General features: G+C 35.7%; 1 protein-coding gene across 2 annotated transcripts; it reads right to left on the bottom strand.

Annotated features, from left to right (window-relative positions):
* Window positions 1-263: 263 nt before the first annotated feature.
* Window positions 264-18,503, bottom strand: LOC131956991 (zinc finger protein Xfin). Of its 2 annotated transcripts, none has more exons than XM_059321684.1 (3): window positions 18,264-18,503; window positions 7,208-7,296; window positions 264-5,819 (listed from the first exon to the last, which is right to left on the bottom strand). In XM_059321684.1, exon 3 carries the CDS (start codon window positions 5,540-5,542, stop codon window positions 1,544-1,546), a length of 3,999 nt encoding a protein of 1,332 aa, XP_059177667.1. In that variant the 5' UTR covers window positions 5,543-5,819; window positions 7,208-7,296; window positions 18,264-18,503; the 3' UTR covers window positions 264-1,543. The 2 variants fall into 2 exon arrangements, with proteins under 2 accessions (XP_059177667.1, XP_059177666.1); XM_059321683.1 differs by lacking the exon at window positions 18,264-18,503 and adding an exon at window positions 18,051-18,176.
* Window positions 18,504-20,268: the final 1,765 nt, after the last annotated feature.

Here is a 20,268-nt window from a genome sequence, read left to right on the forward strand (position 1 = left end):
AGCAAAGATATGTCGGAATTTCCTTCTTTAACATTTTTGTACTAAGGCTGTAACTCCTTTTCCAATCGTGTACCATCTCATTGTCCAATTTTCAAGTGAGTGACATTTGATGTGCATTATTGTCACAATAAGACCACCGTCAGAAAAATTAAAACTCCACCAGGCCAGAACAAAACATTTGCAAATTTTCAAACTGCAAGCAAAGTGGCCAGCTAAAGTAGCAAAAAAAAAAGACCAAATTGGTGATTACTATTACCATCATTTGTGAGCAACTCAATGTGGCATGGAATAGAAATGTATTGCAAAGTTCATAGAAGAACCATAAAAAACATTTAGTTATTTTTTTTAATTCAACAAATTAAGACAATAAGTGTTGCAATAATATTTAGACAATCCAATATGAATAGAGAACAAGGAATTGGAAACCAAATGAACGAAAACAGATAAGAGAATGAAGCAGGAATAGACTCACGTTTTATATCCAAAAGTTTAATCTTAACTAGACAAAATAGTTTTTAAAATAATAAACATTGTAGTACCCAACGTTGTACTTAAATAAACTTAAATAGTCAGACATAATTAGGGAAATTCAACCTTTAAAATTCAAATTAACAACAATTATTAACAATTCATGAGCCTTTTAGCAAGCTGTCCATCTACATATTTATAAAGATTTAGGACTGCATGAGCATAGATAAAAGAACACCCATTTTAAATTTTTATCTTTTGTTTAAAAATTAGAAGGACAAAACTCTTTACTGTGAATTATAGCTTTTTGTAGAAGCAGTTTTTCATGTAAATAAATCCTTTTGAACTAAATTTTTAAATAAAATAATGCTAGCTTTATAAAGATTTATGGCAAATGTAATCACAATGTATTTAAAAACATACTTCATCATGACAAAAAGCAAAAAAAACAAAAAAAATTCAATATGATATTGAAAAATAATAACAGTGTTAGTGTTTAATATTTAACAATCTTCATGGAAATTTTTAACAATCAATACCGGGGTATTATACTTATAAAAAAATATCACATGTCTTCAAAACCATTGATAGTAAATAAAATTTAAGAACTCATTAAATAAATATTAATTTTTAACACAAGCTTCTTATTGAGCATTTAGAGAAAGACAATATGCACATGTTTATGACAGTATGAACAGTTAAAAGTAATCGGATTGAGACATAAAATGATAAGGAATAACCTAAATATTTTATTTGTAACATTTCTTCACTAAAAAAAAACCACCTACAAAATACATAAAATTGTAATCCATGATCTATTCTGAAGATACAATTTTTAATTAACAAAAATAGTCCAAAACATCAGAACTCATTAATATATTTTACTCTTCAAGAAAAATACATTAAAATTTGAAAATAGTTGGAATTTACAATTATTAGTTCTTACTCTAAGGAAATAATGGTACTAATATAAAAGTATTGATCCTTTGGAAATGTATGATGAATATCACAGGTTCTGAAATATCCACTAAATGGTCATTTGAATAAACTAGAATTTTATGCACCTTTTAAAAAATTATTTATAAAATGCATATGTTCTGTGAATCTCCATGTGCAAGTCTAGTTCATATTTGTGAGTAAAAGAAGTATCACAGATCTTACATCTCTTCATGTGTGTTTTCTCATGTTTTCGTAAAGTAGTTCCTCTGCCAAATGCCTTCCCACACAAGCGGCACACATAGGGCCTGTCACCTGTATGAATAGTCATATGGGACTTCAAGTGACCATTCTTGAAGAACCTTTTCCCACACTCACCACATTCAAATAGTCGTTCTCTGCTTTCTGAACTAGTAGGGACAATCTGAGGCTGAGATATTGTAATAATTTTATCAGATTCTTGTCCCTGACAGCTTGATGAAGCTACCAAAAAAGATTCCTGCCCATTCTCCTTATAGACTTCTACAGATTGAGAGATTATCTGATATGAGGATGCTCCATTTCCCGGAGCAGAATATACTTGAGCATTAGCAGTACTACTGCTTTCAGAACTTGGAATTTGAATAAATGTAATGGTATCATTTCTGCTACTGCATGTGGGTTGTGTATGAAAAGGTGGATTGAAATGTCCTATTGAAGATGAATAGGATGGAGGTAATGTTATATTTTTTTCATCATTATCCAAATTTCCAGCAATGGACGAATTGGTGGAGTATTGTTTATCATCTTCTTCAAACTCTGCAAAATCATCATTTTCTGGGCCATCATCATCAATGTATTGTTTCTCCACTTTATGGAATGTTGTATGCTTAGCTAAATCATATTTGTCCTCAAAAAACTTGTCACAATGACAACAAATATGTGTTTTCATATGACGTGTCAGTACAGTTCTGCGTACAAAATCTTTACAACACAAAGTACAACGATTAATATTTCTCTCAGAGTCAACATAAGAATATCTCTTGAACATGTCTCGATTTTGTTTAGAAACTATAGGGGACGGTGGCATTTTGCTTCCTTCACCAGTAATCTCAGCTTTCATTAAAGCAGCTTTCTTTCTATGTCTATATTTATGCTCCAATAAATCTGATTTGTCTTCAAAAAATTTGTTACAGAATTGACAAACATGAGTTTTAAAGTGTCTAGTTAAAGTAGTTGGTCTTGCATATTTTCTTTTACATATGGTACAAGCAAATATGTTGTTAGTCAGATCTAGACAAGAGTAGTGGTCAAATATTTGTTTGTTGGCACGAACTATTTCATCATGTGAAAGAGTGTGAAGAAAGTTGACAGAGCGTTGTACTTTTGGTGGCTCACCTTCCAAAATATCTTCCAGTTCATTGAGAAATTGATCATCTATATCATGATCAGAATCAGACAATGGCATTAGAAAACCTTTCCACCTGAATCTAGGTATCTGTAATCGGCCAGCTTCATTTTTTATTTCTCTCAAGAGCTGTTTCACATGCCGAGACTTATGAGCTGCTAGTTTTTCTTTATCAGTAAAAAATTTGTTGCAATATTCACAAACATGGCATTTTAAGTGATTTTTTAGATATTTCTGCTCATCAAAGGAAATATCACACAATTTACACTTAAATATACTTTTTTCTGAATCTATCAAAGAGTACCTTTCAAATTCAACACTATTCTTTTTGAGAATTTCGTTATGAGTATATAAAATTGGTTTCTGGAGTAAAGGCTCTTTGGACTCACCATTATCAGATTCTCCTGAGCTCATTACTTCAGATTCTAAAGCTGCCTTAATACCAGAAAATAGCTCCTCATCTGAGTCAGAGAGTTCAGCATCATTTAGATTATCATCACTACCATCGAGAGCATTGTTAATTATTTCAAAAAACACGTTACTATCCAAAATACTGTCATCATCAGAGTCACATGGTTTTGAGCTTTTATGCACATTTGAACCTTCATCATCGCTTGATTCTTCTGTTTCAGAATATTTTGAATTATGATAGCCAATACTAGACTTTTTATATGTTCTGTTTACAACTGGAATGGTGCTCTCCTCAAGTGAGGCTCCACTAAATAGCATAGTTGGAGCATGGTGATTTACATGTTGTTTTAATTCATTTGCTGTAGTAAAACGATCATTACAAATTTTGCAAGGATAGTTCTTTTCTAAAATATGTTGATATTGAATGTGTTCTTGTAACTCTTTCTCATCAAAAAAACCTTTATCACAAGTTTCACATTGAAACATTCGACCATGAAATCTTAAGTGAATTTTCAATTTAGGCACAGACCCAAATGCTTTTTTACATATACCACATATGTAGGTACTTTGATGTACACGTGCATGATTTTCTAAGCGTTTTTCACTAGAAAAGGTTTTCTGGCATATTTCGCACTCTAGCTTAATCAATTTACTTAGACTAGACAGGCACGTTTTGCTACTGGTATGACTTTTAAGTTTAACTATATCTTTATTGTGCTTGTTTATAGCAGCCTTTATCAACATTTCCTCAGATGGTTTTTTGAAATGTGAAGATTTGTGGTATTTTAAATGCTCTTTTAAGCAATATATATTTGAAAATGATCTTGCACAAACTTTACAAGATAAGTGACCTACTTTGGCATGAGATCTTTTGTGGATTTTCAAAAGCAAAGCAGTTTTACAGCCTTTCTGGCAAACATTGCACACATGTTTGAAATCGTGAGACTTCACATGTCTTCTATACTCAATTTTAGAAAACATAACTTTGGAACAATGACTGCAAGAGAAACCTTCCAACCGGACTTTAGTCTGAGCAGGGATAAACTGATCAACATCCTTCTCAGAACTCTTATCAGCTTGTTTCTGCAAACGCAGTAAGTTGTCCCTTTCATAGCAAGCTCTGATGTGAGTCTGGGTTTTCATATGCTTTCTTAGTATGCTTTCTCTTGTATAATCTGTGTTACAGACATCGCAATGATAAGGCTTTTCCTTTGTATGAGTCTGAATATGGGTGCGGAGGTCCCCTTTACTTTTACAACGTGCATCACAATATGGACATGCAAATCTGTTTGTGTGTGTAATAAAATGTTGTCGTAAAGTCTGCTTTTTGTTGAAAACCTTGTTACATTCTTCACATTGATAAAGAGTGACACTTCCATCTTTATTTAAAATGGGTTTAATCATTTCAGAATCTTTGAATTTTGTTTTGCCCTCATCTGCTCTGTTGCCAGTATGAGACTTTCTTTCTTTTTTTACTTTAACTTTATCAGTCTTAGAGGATGATCTGGTTTTATATCTTCGAGGTGGTACAACAGGAGAAAGAACAACAACTGGAGTAACTGCTACAGATGAATGAGAACTAGATGTACAACTCATAACCTGCATTCTATAAGAAGTGCCATTGCTATCACTAGGTATTATTGGTGAGGTAGTGTTTGTAGCAATCAGCTGTAAGCTTGTAGCCAATGTTTTTCCTAAAGAGTTATCACCAGACAAAGATTGAACTGAATTTGATTTTGAAACAGATCTTGAATAATCCTCTAGCTCTTCTACTGTAGGCTTCATATCAATGGAGTCTTGAACTTCATGAAGTACAGACTGCTTTGGCTGTAAATTATAGAATTGGGCATCAGTGCCCTCTGAATTGTGTCTTTTAAATTGTTTAAAAGTGTTATCTTTCTCTGAGGGTAAGGCGTTTAAACATTCCCTTTTAGAAGAGTTCTTTTTAACTTTTCTAACTTTTCTTGTTACTTCCTCTGTGCTGTGAGTAAAGACATCATCATTATCTTTAATTTTTTTCTTCTTGCACTTGACATTTTTTGCTTGGGGTTTTGCTTTATCTATGTCTCCCCTTTTATTCACCTTAGTTTCCTTGGCTGTTTCAAACTCATCAAAACTTGAAGAGTTTCTCTTCATATTTCTTAACTTTTCCTGAATTTCTTTATCATTACATGAAAATAAATCTTGTTTAATATGTTTGTCATACTGTTTTGTGTCATTTTCCTGTTGGTAACTATGATTCATTTCAGAAGCATTTTGTTGGGGTTCCCATTCAAAACTGTCTACTGGCTCAGTCTTGATTACAATTTTTTCACTACCAATAGGCTGAAAGTTTGACATTCTTGCAATATTTTTACAAATTTATTGCTCAAAACTCAGAACAAGCAGGCAGTCTTGCAAATTAATCTGACAAGATTTAAAATGGGACCAAACAAATGTTACCAGGATTTTCGTAAAAATACATTTCCACAAATTTTATACAAAATAAACATTATCTATTCAATTAAACTCTGTATCACAGCTACATCAAGTTTAAACTATTAAGTCTATTCAAACCAGGATCAAGCAACATCTCAGCTCATTTCAATTTCAGGTCAAGTGCTGCACCTAGTAAGGTCTGGAAAGAATAAATAATGAAGTTCATTGTATTTTTAAACTAAACAGTAAAACTTAGTAGTGTCTATAATCTTACACAAAAAGTCTAATTCTCCTGGCAAACTGCCTCATTAAATATGACACCCGCTACAGGGACCCCTTCATCAATACTCTTTAGAGTTAGCTTAGCTAACACCTTTAAAAAGTTATGTCATATTCAGCTCTTATTTGGCAGGCCTTATTTTTTATTATTTTATCTAGTATAGGAAATAGTATGTTTCAAATTTAAGGGTCATCTAGCTATGACTTGCATCAAACACGTGTGTTGTGGGCTGTTCCAACTCAGTTGGGGGGGGGGGGGGGGGGGGGGGGAAGAGAGGAGAAGAAAAAAGAGGTCCCAGCTGTACATTTATTTGCAGTATATTTGCAGGTTATCCAAACCAAACATTCATCCTATAAGCATCAAGTATATATCATGTAATTAAACTTCTGTGCCCTATTGAACAACAAATCTTCACAATTGTAAATAAAACATAAAAATTTTAAATTGGTGGAAATTAACTGTTAAGAGCTTGATTTTTTTTTTTTATGAATTGCTGCTGGTTCATGAAAAAGTTACAGTTTATTGGTAGTAAAGGTTAAGAACTGCGTGTGGTTGATGGATTGGTTACCTCATATAAAAAATCATTGTCATACGATTTATTTGTATAGAGCCAATATTTTATGAGCTGTTTAGTCTGTAGCCCGTATGTCATGGGTCAATTTGTCTGGAGCAAATATGTCAGGGCTCTATTGACTGGGTTATTTTGTCAGGGTGGTTTTGATTGGCACCTTTAATTTTTGTTAACATCTAAATTAAACTTCTGATGCAGCAACTTTAATGTTTTTTTAACAGAAAAATTAAAAAAAACCTGCTTTTTAGGACACTTTTTAAGACCATCAAAACTAGAACTTGAACTACTTTCTTATCATTTTAAAAGCATATTAAAAAAAATATGATGCAAAAAGTAGACCTACATCCAAAATGAAAGAGATTGAGTATTTTTTTTTGGACTCATATGCAATATGCTTCAGCAACAAATTTAGGAGTAATTGGTATACATTTCAAGCAGTTCCTAGAGGATTTCATAGTGTCAGTCGCCAACCAATCAAACGCGTGCTTTCCTTGCGTTTTGGTTGGCGGCTGACATCACGGTATACATTTTTGGAGCTAAAAAGGTCAGAAAAAGCCATTTTTTCTATTTTTAAATGAGGCTAGGGTGATGTTCTGATCAGGATTTAAAGGGACGACTCGAAATATCGTCCTTTTTTTAAAATCATCAATTACTTCCGATTTAAACTCTTGATGGGAAAACCAATTTGATTAGAAAGTTCTATTGGACAGTGGGAAAAAAAGCTTGTGGTACTTACATTATGAAGTTCTTCAATCCTTAAAAGCTCATATTACATTTCTAAGCCTTTTAAATGAGACTAATGTTCAGTGATGTTCATGTAAATATCTGATGATATAAAAAAAAAACACAGTTAATTTTAAAAGTTCTCAATTTTAACTCAATGCCTAACATTTAAAAGCCATCAACCCAAACATTTAATTTAATGTTTAAAATATATATTAACATACTTCCCCCCTCCTCTCTAATTGTATCGAAATGTTAATAAGCCAATATATGATTTACTTAGTAGGCAAGAATGCTTGCCAGTTAAAGCATTAATGAGCCTAAATCCAAACTACATTAGTCATGGCACAAGAAGACGTAGACTGCACAAAATAAACATTTAGCCAGTATCCATTAGGCCTTTGTTACTTTATTTAATAGTGAAGTTCCCTTTTTGAACCTGACGGTCCGTGGGGGAAGTGAAATAGTGAGTTCAACTGTTACTGTGACCATGGCATATGAAGGGATAGTGTGGTCAGCACTACGACTAGCCGTCTTTACTTTCCCTAATGTGTTAGGTACCCATCAGAGCTAGGTGGACTAGGACATTCTAATAGAGTTTGGGCAGTGTATGAAACCTGATAATGGTGATACTACTAACACTAGGCCTAGTGATATGAATATAAATGCTGTGACCATTAATAATCATTAGGCATCATTATCCACAATTCAGAGATTCATAGTATAGGATCCCAAATGGCTGTAATGATTTAATTCACTGATTCTTAACAGGCAGGTAATGACCATTTAGTATTACAAGTTCTTTAGGTAACAAGAAGTGTTATGTGAAATTGAAAGTGGGTTTACAATTTTCAATACAATAATGTAATTTTAATATATTGAATATAGACCTAATGAAGATCTAATGTTGCCAACTAATCCTATATTAACAAGTAGGCCTAATAGGGCCTATCCATCCATTATATATTATAATGTTAGGAGTTGGATGTTTACAAGAGGCTGGCTAAAATTACAAAGCTTGACATTTGTGGTGTGATTGGAGCAAATTCATTTAAAAAAATATGGTTTTATTATGAGGTCATTAAAAAACTGCAATCAGCATTGCACAATAAATTGGTACCAGCAGCGAATCTCTGTTGCTAATTTGATGTTTTTCTTCTTAAGTTTCTTTTGATGAAATAATCTTAAAACCACCAATTACGGTTAGACCTATTACTGGCTACTACGCTTGATATTTATTTCAATAGGGTGACAGTAAAGTACATAACTGTGGTGTACAGTCACTTTTCAGCAACACATGTTAACAAATCTGGAGAAATAGGGCCCTATATTAGACTATATCTAGATCTAAGTCCTAAGTCTAGATTGATAGATTCTTACAACCAACCCTAGCAAAATTAACCTAAGTTAAAAAGTAATAGGCCTAAATAAAATAGTAGGCTTATTAATATTAGGCTAAGTATTAGGCCTAATTATATGTAGGCCTTGTAAGTCAAACTTTCTAGTCATGTCAAACTAGTAAAGCACTTAGCCTAACTCAATCTGATCTGGAATTACAATCCTAATTTATAAAAGGCCATGTGCGCTCTTCTCTCTCTCTCTCTCTCTGTCTGTCCGCAAAATATTTTCGCCGGACATCACGTCAGAAACGGCAGCGATATATGCAGAACTTTATACGGACTTTTGTTGAAAATAATATGTTAGATGTTTTAAATGTATAACCACAATTTTAGTTAAAGAAGAAAAATAAAAATTAAAGGCGTATTCGAATGTAGAGAAACAGTATTATTTATGCAACCGGAAAAGCATTAATATATGTGAAAAAGAACGCATAAAACTGTGACGTCACTATTGCTTATACATTAACTAATGACGTCATCTGCCGTGTTTAGAATGAAAAGAAATGAACTATTTCATTCAAATTTGATTTAGATCTACGTACACTATGAAATGTATATGTAACCGAGTCTAGTTGCATCTTCTGCTCGACAACGCCAAACGTAACCAGTCTATTTGCTTGTAGTGCCAAATGTTAACGAGTGTATTTACTCAGTCTACACAACATCGACCACAATATAGATACTCGAAGATGCAGGTTTACCATTGATCCTTTTATTACATGAATCAAAAAGAAATGCTTCACAATAATATAATGAATCAACTGACCCCCAACCGTCCTCACTAGTCTTCACATAACCGAATGCACATGTCTATCGTCCCTATTAACACAATACGTCTACACCGTTCAATAACCAACTTGATACTGCCACACTTCTACTCCCTGACTGACTGACTGACTGACTCGTTCTCAGCCGTCGCCTTCCTATATATCCCTTCGTATCCGTAATCGTATTCGTAATTGTAATCGTATTCGTAATCGATTCTAATCGTTGCATCAGAATATTAATTGCGCAGCTTCTGTCCTACAATCCGATTAATAAACCATCTGCACTGTTACGTCAGCCTGTGAACTGCGCCGCGGCTTTGTGATCGTTATCAGCCCAACACCTGCACTATTGCGTTGTTATCGTCCCTGGTAACTACACTAGTTACATCCACCGCCGCCTTTTTTTTTTGTGTGTTTTCAACCACAAACAACGCTTGGTAGGTGCACTTCTTAAATATCAATCGCACCATTGTAAAAAAATTTATTGTTCCATTCACTGTCAATGTCGTCACATTCGTAAAAGATTGACAGTTATCCCTATTTCACATATCAAATGTGTCTACATCATATTCCTCAGACACAAAGCAGTTCTAGAATTCACATCCACCTTTTTTTCGTTTGGTGCCTTCACCAGTTCACTTTTATAACTTTTTGAACAGTCTGTTCTCATACCAGCGCGACCATGAAAGAATTGATGGTTGCTGACGAAAAATTTCGTATTCTTTCTGTTTCTCAAACTTCTCCGCGGACCACTTATCTGATGGTCTACTGTCTCTCTGCTTCTGGGAGGAACGGGATCCTCTTTGTTGCCGTTATCCTCCACTTGTGTATCGCTGTTGTTCTGTTGATGGTGACATGGTTCCGGGATGGGTATGTGAATTTCCGTTATAGTTTCCGGTTCCCTAATTGTCTTAGGTTTCCTTGTATGTAAATGCTCTTCTTGCCTATGCCAATATTTCTTTAATTGAGCAATATTCGCCCACCGATCCGGTTTGGTGTGATTGATGGGTCTTATCTTAAAGGGGCCACCTGCTACTTTAGGCATCTCCACGACTTGCCATATCTCCTGTCCCCAGAGGTCGCGGATTTTGTTTCTGCCTAACGGGTGGCTACGCAGTAATACCCTGTCGTTCAGTTTGAGTGGCGGGTCCTTTGTCTGTACCGGCGGTTCCCTTCGCCGTGCTTCATGTTCTAGTCTTTCCTGTACCACCCTGTACATTTCTCTAATTCGTCTCATATGTTCATTCACATATTCTAGTGCGGTGTATGAGCCAGTCATACTTTCCTTTTTCCCTAGGAACAAGTCAAGAGGGAGTCGAGCCTCCCGTCCGAACAGTAACATGTGTGGCGAAAAGCCGGTTGTGGCATGGGGGGTGCAGTTGTATAGATATACCAACTCTGGGAGAAAATCAGGCCAACGTTTTTTCTGTTCAGGTTCTAGAGTACGCAGCAAATCATGCATGCTGCGGTTGAACCGCTCGCACTGTCCGTTTCCTTTCGGATTAAATGTGGTTGTTCTAGATTTGTTGATCCCGTAGTGGCTGCACAGTTGGTTAATTACTTCTGACTCAAAGGCCCTTCCTTGGTCAGAGTGTAATTGTATTGGTATGCCATATTTGGTGAACCAGTGTTCTATTAAGACCTTTGCCACTGTTTTAGCCGTCTGATCTCGTGTGGGCACCGCAACAGTCCATTTGGTGAATACATCAGTCATTACCAACACATGTTCCGTCCCATCCGATGATTGCTCCAACGACGTAAAGTCCATAGCCACAATCTCTAGTGGTTTTGTCGCCAGTAAGTGTCCTGATGGCTGTCTCATTTTAACGACTGGCATTTTCGCATGCTGACACCTCACACAAGCCTCACAATGGCGTTTGACCTCCATCTCCATATTGGGCCAGTAACACCGCCGTCGTAATATTTTGTGCGTCCTGTCCTGACCCTGGTGTCCTGCCCTGTCATGTGCCAACTTTAGCACTTCTTCTCGTAACTGTCCAGGCACCACCACCTGGTGTATTGTCCCGTCTATTTGGTCATGAATTCTCCGCATGAGAACACCATCCTTTATACTGAGACGGTCCCACTGACTCAGTAGTTTCTTTGTTTCCCGACCAAACTGTTCTCTTTCCCTTCTTCTTGGGAATTTTTGTTCCTGGACGTGTTTCAATAGCGGCTGTAACCCGCTATCCGTTCTCTGGGCATCTCTTATCTCTTTATGATTAAGGCAGTTAAAATCACTGATGTCCATATGTCGGGGCTCTGTGGATATGTGCTCCACCACAGTCTGCCCGTTTTGCATTACTTGCACCCCGTGAGGGATATCTGTTGACGCTCTGACCTCACATATTCCTGTCAGCGTTTCTTCCTCATCGCCCGGTCTCTCGTAAGGATTCCTTGATAAAGCGTCCGCATTACCATTGGACCGCCCCGGGCGATATTTTATCTCTAGGTCAAAGAGTGCCAATTCTGCTGCCCATCGCTGTTCGATGGATCCCAGCTTTGCTGTCTGTAGGTGACTCAGGGGGTTATTGTCAGTGTATACCACACATTTAGCACCTAATAGATAGTCCCTGAATTTTTCAGTCACAGCCCATTTTAATGTCAAAAGTTCTAGTTTCATGGCGCTGTAATTTGTCATGTTCTTCTCTGATTCCTTCAGAGCTCGACTGGCATACGCAATAACCCTGAAACCTTGCTTTTGTTGTTGTGATAGTACAGCTCCCAGACCTTTAGAGCTGGCGTCAATTTCTAGCCGAAATGGTTTGTCAAAGTCTGCGTATCCTAATATCGGCGCCTCTGTCAAAGCATTTTTCAGTAGCTTAAACGAGTTCAGGCATTCCTCAGTCCATAATTCACCTATCAGTTGTGTTTTGCCTTTCTTTTTCTCCTTACTGTGTTTCTTTGTCATTTTGTTTACCAAGTCATGCAACGGTGCGGCATTTTTTGCAAAACCAGGTACAAATTTTCTATTTTCTTCTTCAGATAACAGACACTCTAAAGATGAACATTTCTCCTGTGCTTTTAATTTGCATGAACTTTCCCTATCCAGTTTCATGGTTAACATTGAGATCTCATTATTAAGTCTACCAATTTCTTCCTTATCATCATTTTTCTCTGCCAACAAATTGTTCACTTGAAACTTTTCAACATTCAAGTTCATTTCACAGTTCATTTTTTCAATATCTGATAATTTCTCTTCGAGTCTTGTTTGAGACTCTTTCATTGTTTGTCCCATTTTGTTTCTTACGCCATAACCTCGCCGCTCTGTAGCCTTGACCTGCCTTACAGAGTGCGATCGTTTCACCGGACAGTACCGTGCCATATGTCCGGGTTGTGAGCAGGACAAGCAAATTGGTCGACCGTCAGCCGTCCACCGGAGCGATGGACCGGCAGGTCGCGGCTGTCCAACCTGTCTCTGTTTTGTCCCGTTTTTGCCCTGATTCTCAGCTGTTGACCTGCTTTCTAACCTCTCCAATCGTTGGTCAACCTTATCCAGGTGGGCCAACAGTTGAGCCATCATGGTTTCCATCGTGCCGGTCCCTGTGGGTGGGGATTGTTTCTGTTCCGGCACAGAGACTTTGTCTACCGAACAGTTCGATTGGTCCTCATCCTCGGACCTGCGGATCGCTGAGTTCCTGACCTGAAGGAAGGTCAACTGTGGGTCTTTGTAGACCTCTTCTTTCAACTCTCTCCTTAAGATCGGGGTTGCTAGCCCCTCGATGAAATGGTCCCTCAGTAGGCGCACATCAATGTCAGGTGTTTTGCCCTTTACCGAATCAAAGGCCCTGTTCATTCGGTGTGAATACTCCATCACACTCTCCGCCATTCTCTGCTTTAAGCCTACGAACCCCGATAGCAGTTGCGATCCCGACCGTCTCTCCCCAAAGGTCTCCATAATTAGATCCAGCACCTTATCTGGATCTGATTGGATGGTTTTATCGTGGCATTTGACCTCTGCCCTAACCGTCTCTCCTATACTGCCCATCAGCAGTCTTAATCTTTCCTCTGGTGACATGTATCTCGAGGCCCAGGCCGCTTTGACCTCTTCACTGAACCTGTTGGTTAAAGTTGGAGCACCGTCCCCGTAAAATTTGTTGATGTGGGACTCTCTGGGCAGGACCACAATATGGGTCTGCTTCTCGTCCAGAGTAGACATTCTAATTTTAATTCTTTGAGTAGAAAAAAAAAAAAACCTTTCCTACCGTGTATGTATGAATAATTTTCCTCGTTCCTCAATTTTCACTGTTCCTGAATGTCCGAATTCACACACACACAACACAGTTATGAACTAGGTTGACTATGGGTGCCTAAAGCGGCAAGTCTAGTTGAATCACCCTGCCGACGACGCCAAATGTAACCGAGTCTAGTTGCATCTTCTGCTCGACAACGCCAAACGTAACCAGTCTATTTGCTTGTAGTGCCAAATGTTAACGAGTGTATTTACTCAGTCTACACAACATCGACCACAATATAGATACTCGAAGATGCAGGTTTACCATTGATCCTTTTATTACATGAATCAAAAAGAAATGCTTCACAATAATATAATGAATCAACTGACCCCCAACCGTCCTCACTAGTCTTCACATAACCGAATGCACATGTCTATCGTCCCTATTAACACAATACGTCTACACCGTTCAATAACCAACTTGATACTGCCACACTTCTACTCCCTGACTGACTGACTGACTGACTCGTTCTCAGCCGTCGCCTTCCTATATATCCCTTCGTATCCGTAATCGTATTCGTAATTGTAATCGTATTCGTAATCGATTCTAATCGTTGCATCAGAATATTAATTGCGCAGCTTCTGTCCTACAATCCGATTAATAAACCATCTGCACTGTTACGTCAGCCTGTGAACTGCGCCGCGGCTTTGTGATCGTTATCAGCCCAACACCTGCACTATTGCGTTGTTATCGTCCCTGGTAACTACACTAGTTACATATACAATACAATTTTTCCGGCCTAAACTCATAAAATTTATTTTATGTATTTGGATTCTAGATCTAGACTAAATCTAAATCTAAATCTAGGCAATAACTAGATCTAGACGTAGACGCTAAGATCTAGATTTAGACTCTAACTTCTCTAAAATCAATTCCAAAAATAAATTTCTATATTAGGACTAAACTATTTCAAGACTTATTTATTTTATACAAAATCTTTGTTTGGAACTGGCTAATTTGGGATTATTATGCTCGGGCTAAACTTAAAAAAAAAATTCTATTAGGAATCTAGATCTAGATCTAGATTGTCGGGTGTCCGATAGGGCACTTCCCGGCGCCGCAGGCGCTTCAAATTTGGCATGATCTTGCCTTGGTGCGACAGAACACGGGGGCCGGTTGGCCGAAAAGTCTACGATGTGGGGGTCAAAACTGACCTCGACTGACCGGTACCTTATATGAGCTATAAATCGAAAAAAAATGTCCACGGAGGAACCTCTTCATAACTCTTGAGGTCGTAGACCGACCTTCGGGCGAATTAATTAAGCATTCAAATTCTCAATGTTTTCGAAAGCCTAAGCGAAGCTGGGCAGCATGCCTAGTTAATTAATAATTAGGCCCTTATTTAGAAATATTTAGTCTTTATTTATAGTGGTTTACCACCATTACTAGATCTTGTATAATAATAATAATAGGCATACTATTAAAAAATTAATAGTTTAATAGTATAACTAGTAGGCCTATTAGTATTACTTTACTAGCTAGAATATACTTATAGGCCCTAATACAATAGGCCTAAATTTATTAAATTAATAATTTGTAATCTATCACTTTAGGTACCTCAAATCGGCAGAGGCTAGTAATGTGAAAAGAAGGTGCCTCATTAAATTTCAGTAGGCCTAATTATAGTTTAATAGTATAACTAGTATTAGTATTACTTTACTAGCTACACTATACTTATAGTCCCTAATACAATAAATTTATTAAATTAATAATTGGTAATCTATCACTTTAGGTATGTAAAATCGGCAGAGGCTAGTAATGTGAAAAGAAGGTGCCTCATTAAATTTTAGTAGGCCTAATTATTTCACATTTTAAGGAAGATTTATGTTTTGAAAGTTACAAAAATGTTTGAAAGTTAGGGCCTATATTAGTATATTTTTTGTGTGCCTGTTTTTATACGCTTGTATTAAAACTTTTCAGTAATAAATAAAGCCTAGCGATGTTTTCATCAGATGCAACAAAGCTCGTTTACTTAAGCAGCCGTCATGTTTAAGTTTTTTTTTTGTGGGAGATTTAGGGGAAGCCACTCTATTTTACAAATGGCTGCAGTTTATATAGCAAATATTGCTCACAAACACTGCTGTTTAAAGTTAATTTCTGGCCTATATTCAGTAGGCCTATATATATTGATATATTAATGGTAATCTATCGTTTTGCGTACGTAAAATCGCCCGCGACTAGTAATGTGAAAAACAGGTGACTCCTTGCATTTTAATATTATTTCACATTTTGAGGAGGATTTGTGTTTTGAAAAATACAAAAATGTTTCCTTGTTTCATTTATGTACCTGTTTTTTAACAATTGAATTAAAACTTTTCAGTAATAAATGAACACCAGCGATGTTTCCAACAGATGCAACCATGCTCATTTACTATAGCAGCCATCTTGTTAAAGTTTTATTTTTATAGACTTATAGCGCGAGATTCAGGCGGAAGTCACTCTATTTTACAAATGGCTGCTGATTATATAGCAAATCTTGCTTGCAGACACTGCTGTTTAAAGTTAATTTCTGGCCTATATTGATATATTTAGCCATTGATTTAGGTTTAATATTCATTTATCTATAATATTTGACACAAACATATCACAATATACTTCTATTACAGCCTTGACAATGAGGTAACGTTTTCGTACATTAATAGCCGCGGGCGATTTTACGTACCCAAAACTATAGATTACCATATTAATATATATTTAATTTATAGCCTAGTCATTGATTTTGGTTTATTATTCAATTATCTATAATATTTGGCACAAATATATCACAATATACTTGAATATACTAATATACTTCTATTAAAGTCCTAACAATCAATGTGGCAACTTTGTTGCACATTACTAAATACTAGCTTCTGCAGATTTACCTAAAAGTAAAACTGTTAGGCCCTAATATAAAATATTGATTAGGCCTACCTAATTTTAATATTTATTTATTTATTTTATATTTAACATAGGCTAACCACAATTAATATTATTGGATTAAAATTCTATGATTGAATTTCTTTAGTAGATCTAGATCTAGAGTAAAGTTCCACGCGCGGTCACACATAGCGAACTCCCAACTTTCATCGACTTTCATCGGGCGCTATTTTGTAACCGTTTAACACAGAAACAAACCCAAAGTACTATATTATTCCTCTGCCTTTCTACTCTTAATATGTATCAATCATTTTATATTCCTACGCATTGAATTTGAGATATTCATGTTTTAGTGACGTGCTACTTGCGATATTTTTTTCCCCTCTTTTTTTTTCCCTGCGGCCATCTGAACCGGCTTGCGTAACGATCGTGTTTTATACGTTTTAATCCTAGTTTAATAAATAAAATAAATATTTTACACTTTTAAACGTGTTGTTGATTGTATTATTAATTAATAGATTTCAAAACCAAATTAAAAACATGTTAATTAAATTAATTAACCACATTAAAAGTTGACCCAGTGATGACTCAATGGACGCAACTATAATAATCATAACAAAGGGACGTAACAACCACTGACAAGACATAACGTAACATTTGCTTAGATATGCTTGTATGTAGAGACACAAACTAGATTTAGAAGAAGTAGATGATCGAAATAATTTAAAACAGCAGAAAAAAATAGAAATTATACAGATTCTAGGCTTAGCTTGAAATGTAGAGCATCTAGAACTAGGCTAGTCTAGCTCAAGTCGTTGGTTACGCAGCGCGGTGAAACCACCCAAATCGACACCCAAGCTGCGGCCACCCCTATTCACCTATCAGGTTGCTTTATTAGCCTAATCTATCGTATGTACAGTGTCCCGCACATATTGTAGAAGCTATTTATAGTTAACCTAGTTATAAAAAGCTTTGATTGGTTGGTTTATTCATCTCATCCGGGACCTAGTGTTTTTCATACGGGGAACTAGAATCGCCTTCGACGTCATACCTCGAAACTTTAAAATTTAAAAACTCGACTTCCAGAAGGAGAAAAACAAAAGAATTTGACCTGGATATATTTAGAAATGGACAGGTTTACAGCAGATATCGGTAGTTTCGTATAAAACATCAAAACAAATATTGTACGAAGCGATAAACAGGCGATGACCGCACCGGTGTTTTAACCACGCGTGGAACTTTACTCTAGATCTACATTCTAGACTAGATAAAAGATTAGAGTTAGAGTTTGGTTACATCAAGATCTAGATCTAGTCAAATCTAGTCTAGATTCTAGATCTAGACGGGAGGGGGGGATATATATTATATATTTATTTAATTATATATTAATTAATATTTGAGAGGTGGTTTACCAGTCAGTTGTGAAAGACAGTCGACTGGGTCGACTGGTAATAAATAAAAATATTGGAATTTGTAAGGACTTCAGCATAGAGACCTCGACAGTCAGGACTATTTTAGACATATTTTATTATTGGCCATTATAGTGCTCTATTATAAACATTTAAACGTATAATACTAATACAACGCTACTTTACTTGCTACTTCTACTTTTTGACGACAATAACTTAGTTAAATAAGCATTTTCGTTCTTTCCGGGTGCCCTGGGCAATCTCAACGTTTCGCAGGCTCGTGCGCAAGGATGGTGCGCGCAGGCGCACCGTTATGGACTTTCCTGCCAGATTTATTGTGATTCTAGTTTAATAACACGTTAACATTACTAATTAGCTTAAATATAACAAATTACAAACATGAAACAAGCTTATTAAAGTCGAAGTATATGTCACGTTGTCTGCACAGAAAAAGTTTTCAATGTTGATAACTGTTTATAATTCCTTCCGTTGAGCAACCGTCCGAAATTTTATTTGATAATTTAACTGGCAATTTTAGAGGTTGCACTTTGGGGGTATTCCCGAAGATAAAGGTCACACTATTTACATTTTACTATTTAGCCTAGCGCAATGAATTTTTTAGGCTTGTGTTTACACAAAGGTTATTCTAAATACTCGCAACCCAGAATAAATTCATTTAATGTCATGCTGTTTAAAACAAAGCCTAATTTTCTAAATATGTAATTAGAAACATACTTTAAGTTGCAAACCCATTAGATATACTGTAGAAACAGAAATATGAATAACGGCTTTAACTGACATGGGAGTTTTGAACTTGAGATGTTAAGAATCTTGTCGAGCCCATAATGATGGTATGGATAGTTAATGGATGGTTCAGTACTTGTAATCTTATATGGGGAATAAGAGGTAAAAAAATAGTTAATATATTTATGCCTATACAATATTATAGCTTATCTACATTTATCGACACTTCTAAGTGGGATGGCTGGTTTGACTGGGGTGGGGAGGGGAAATGTAAATAAACACTATAGGCCTACTTATACGAATTAGCAAGCAATTTCTACCATGTAGAGCGGGAAGACAGCAGTCAGTGAAGATATAGTTTTGTGTGACCATGCCACTAATGGGTAATAAGAAATTAAAATTGTAAGAGCATTTAGGCGTAACACAATGTTCATCGAATTTTTTTTTTTAAATTATGTATTCAAGGGGAAAAACTCTTATCAAACAAAAGTAAAAATAAATTATAGTGTTACATCTCGTAGGTTGCAGTTTATTTGCAGATAGAAATTTGAAATAATTAATATCTAAATAACGGGTTATGATAATAGTTTTAAAATCTCCGTAATGTAATCAATGATAAGGAAAGCATCTAATTCAGTAGTTCTGAAACTTTTTGGAGGCACTGAACGTCATCAGTTTCATATGCGTGTTCATCGAACCCTTCTTTTAGTTCTGTCGTCCACACTGACAAAATCCGATCATGGACCATACGAATCGAGTATGTGTCTTGATCCCAGCCGCACCCATGATGCTAACCGAACCCATGCGGTTCGATCTAACCCATGCTAAGAATTATTAATATACGTTAATAAAGGTCTAATTTAAGTGTGTTTTGAAATATCCGCATGTACATTTTATTACAATCGATGGGGAAGATTGAGTTGTCTGAAACATGTAGATCTAGAATCTAGTTCTATGTACAATTTATCTCTTAAAAACGAAGGCCTACTGTGGCTTGGTTTTGTTAAATTGGGCTCAGCTTTAAAAAAATCAACTGAAAGCTGACGCTTCCTCTACTTCGAGTGGTTTGGTAATGGTTTTTGGCAGTGACATCGCTAGGTCGGCATTTCATTGTGTCACCCCAAGAAACAAATTTTCTATTATATATATATATATATATATATATATATATATATATATATATATATATATATATATATATATATATATATATATATATATATATATATACATATATATATATATGGATACCAAATAATTGGGAAGAGACCCGCGCTTTTCTTTATAGTTATAAGGAGAAAATGTATGATTTTCTTAAAATATATAAAAATGAACTAGATCTACTATTTAAATAGCTAAAAAGAAAAGCGTGGGTTGCATCTAAAATTCTAGTAAAGGTATTCAATACATAATATTATAGTATAGCGACTCGCGCTTTTCCTTTTAATTATTTAAAAAATTAAATAGTAGACTCTAGTTCACTATATATTTAAAGAAAAGGTTATCCTTTTTAGTGCATTATTACATAATAGCTTGTTATTAAAACGTTTTTATGCATTTAAAAAAAAACATATATATTATCGAGATCTAGAATGGTCTTCGCTAAACAAAAGCGGAGATAAAAAAAAGGGGTATTAATTTTAAATAAGGCATTCGCTTA

The sequence above is a fragment of the Physella acuta genome, unplaced genomic scaffold, assembly GCF_028476545.2.
Source record: "Physella acuta isolate Inbredline_101_S28 unplaced genomic scaffold, ASM2847654v3 ptg001193l, whole genome shotgun sequence".
Taxonomy (NCBI): Eukaryota; Metazoa; Mollusca; class Gastropoda; family Physidae; genus Physella; species Physella acuta.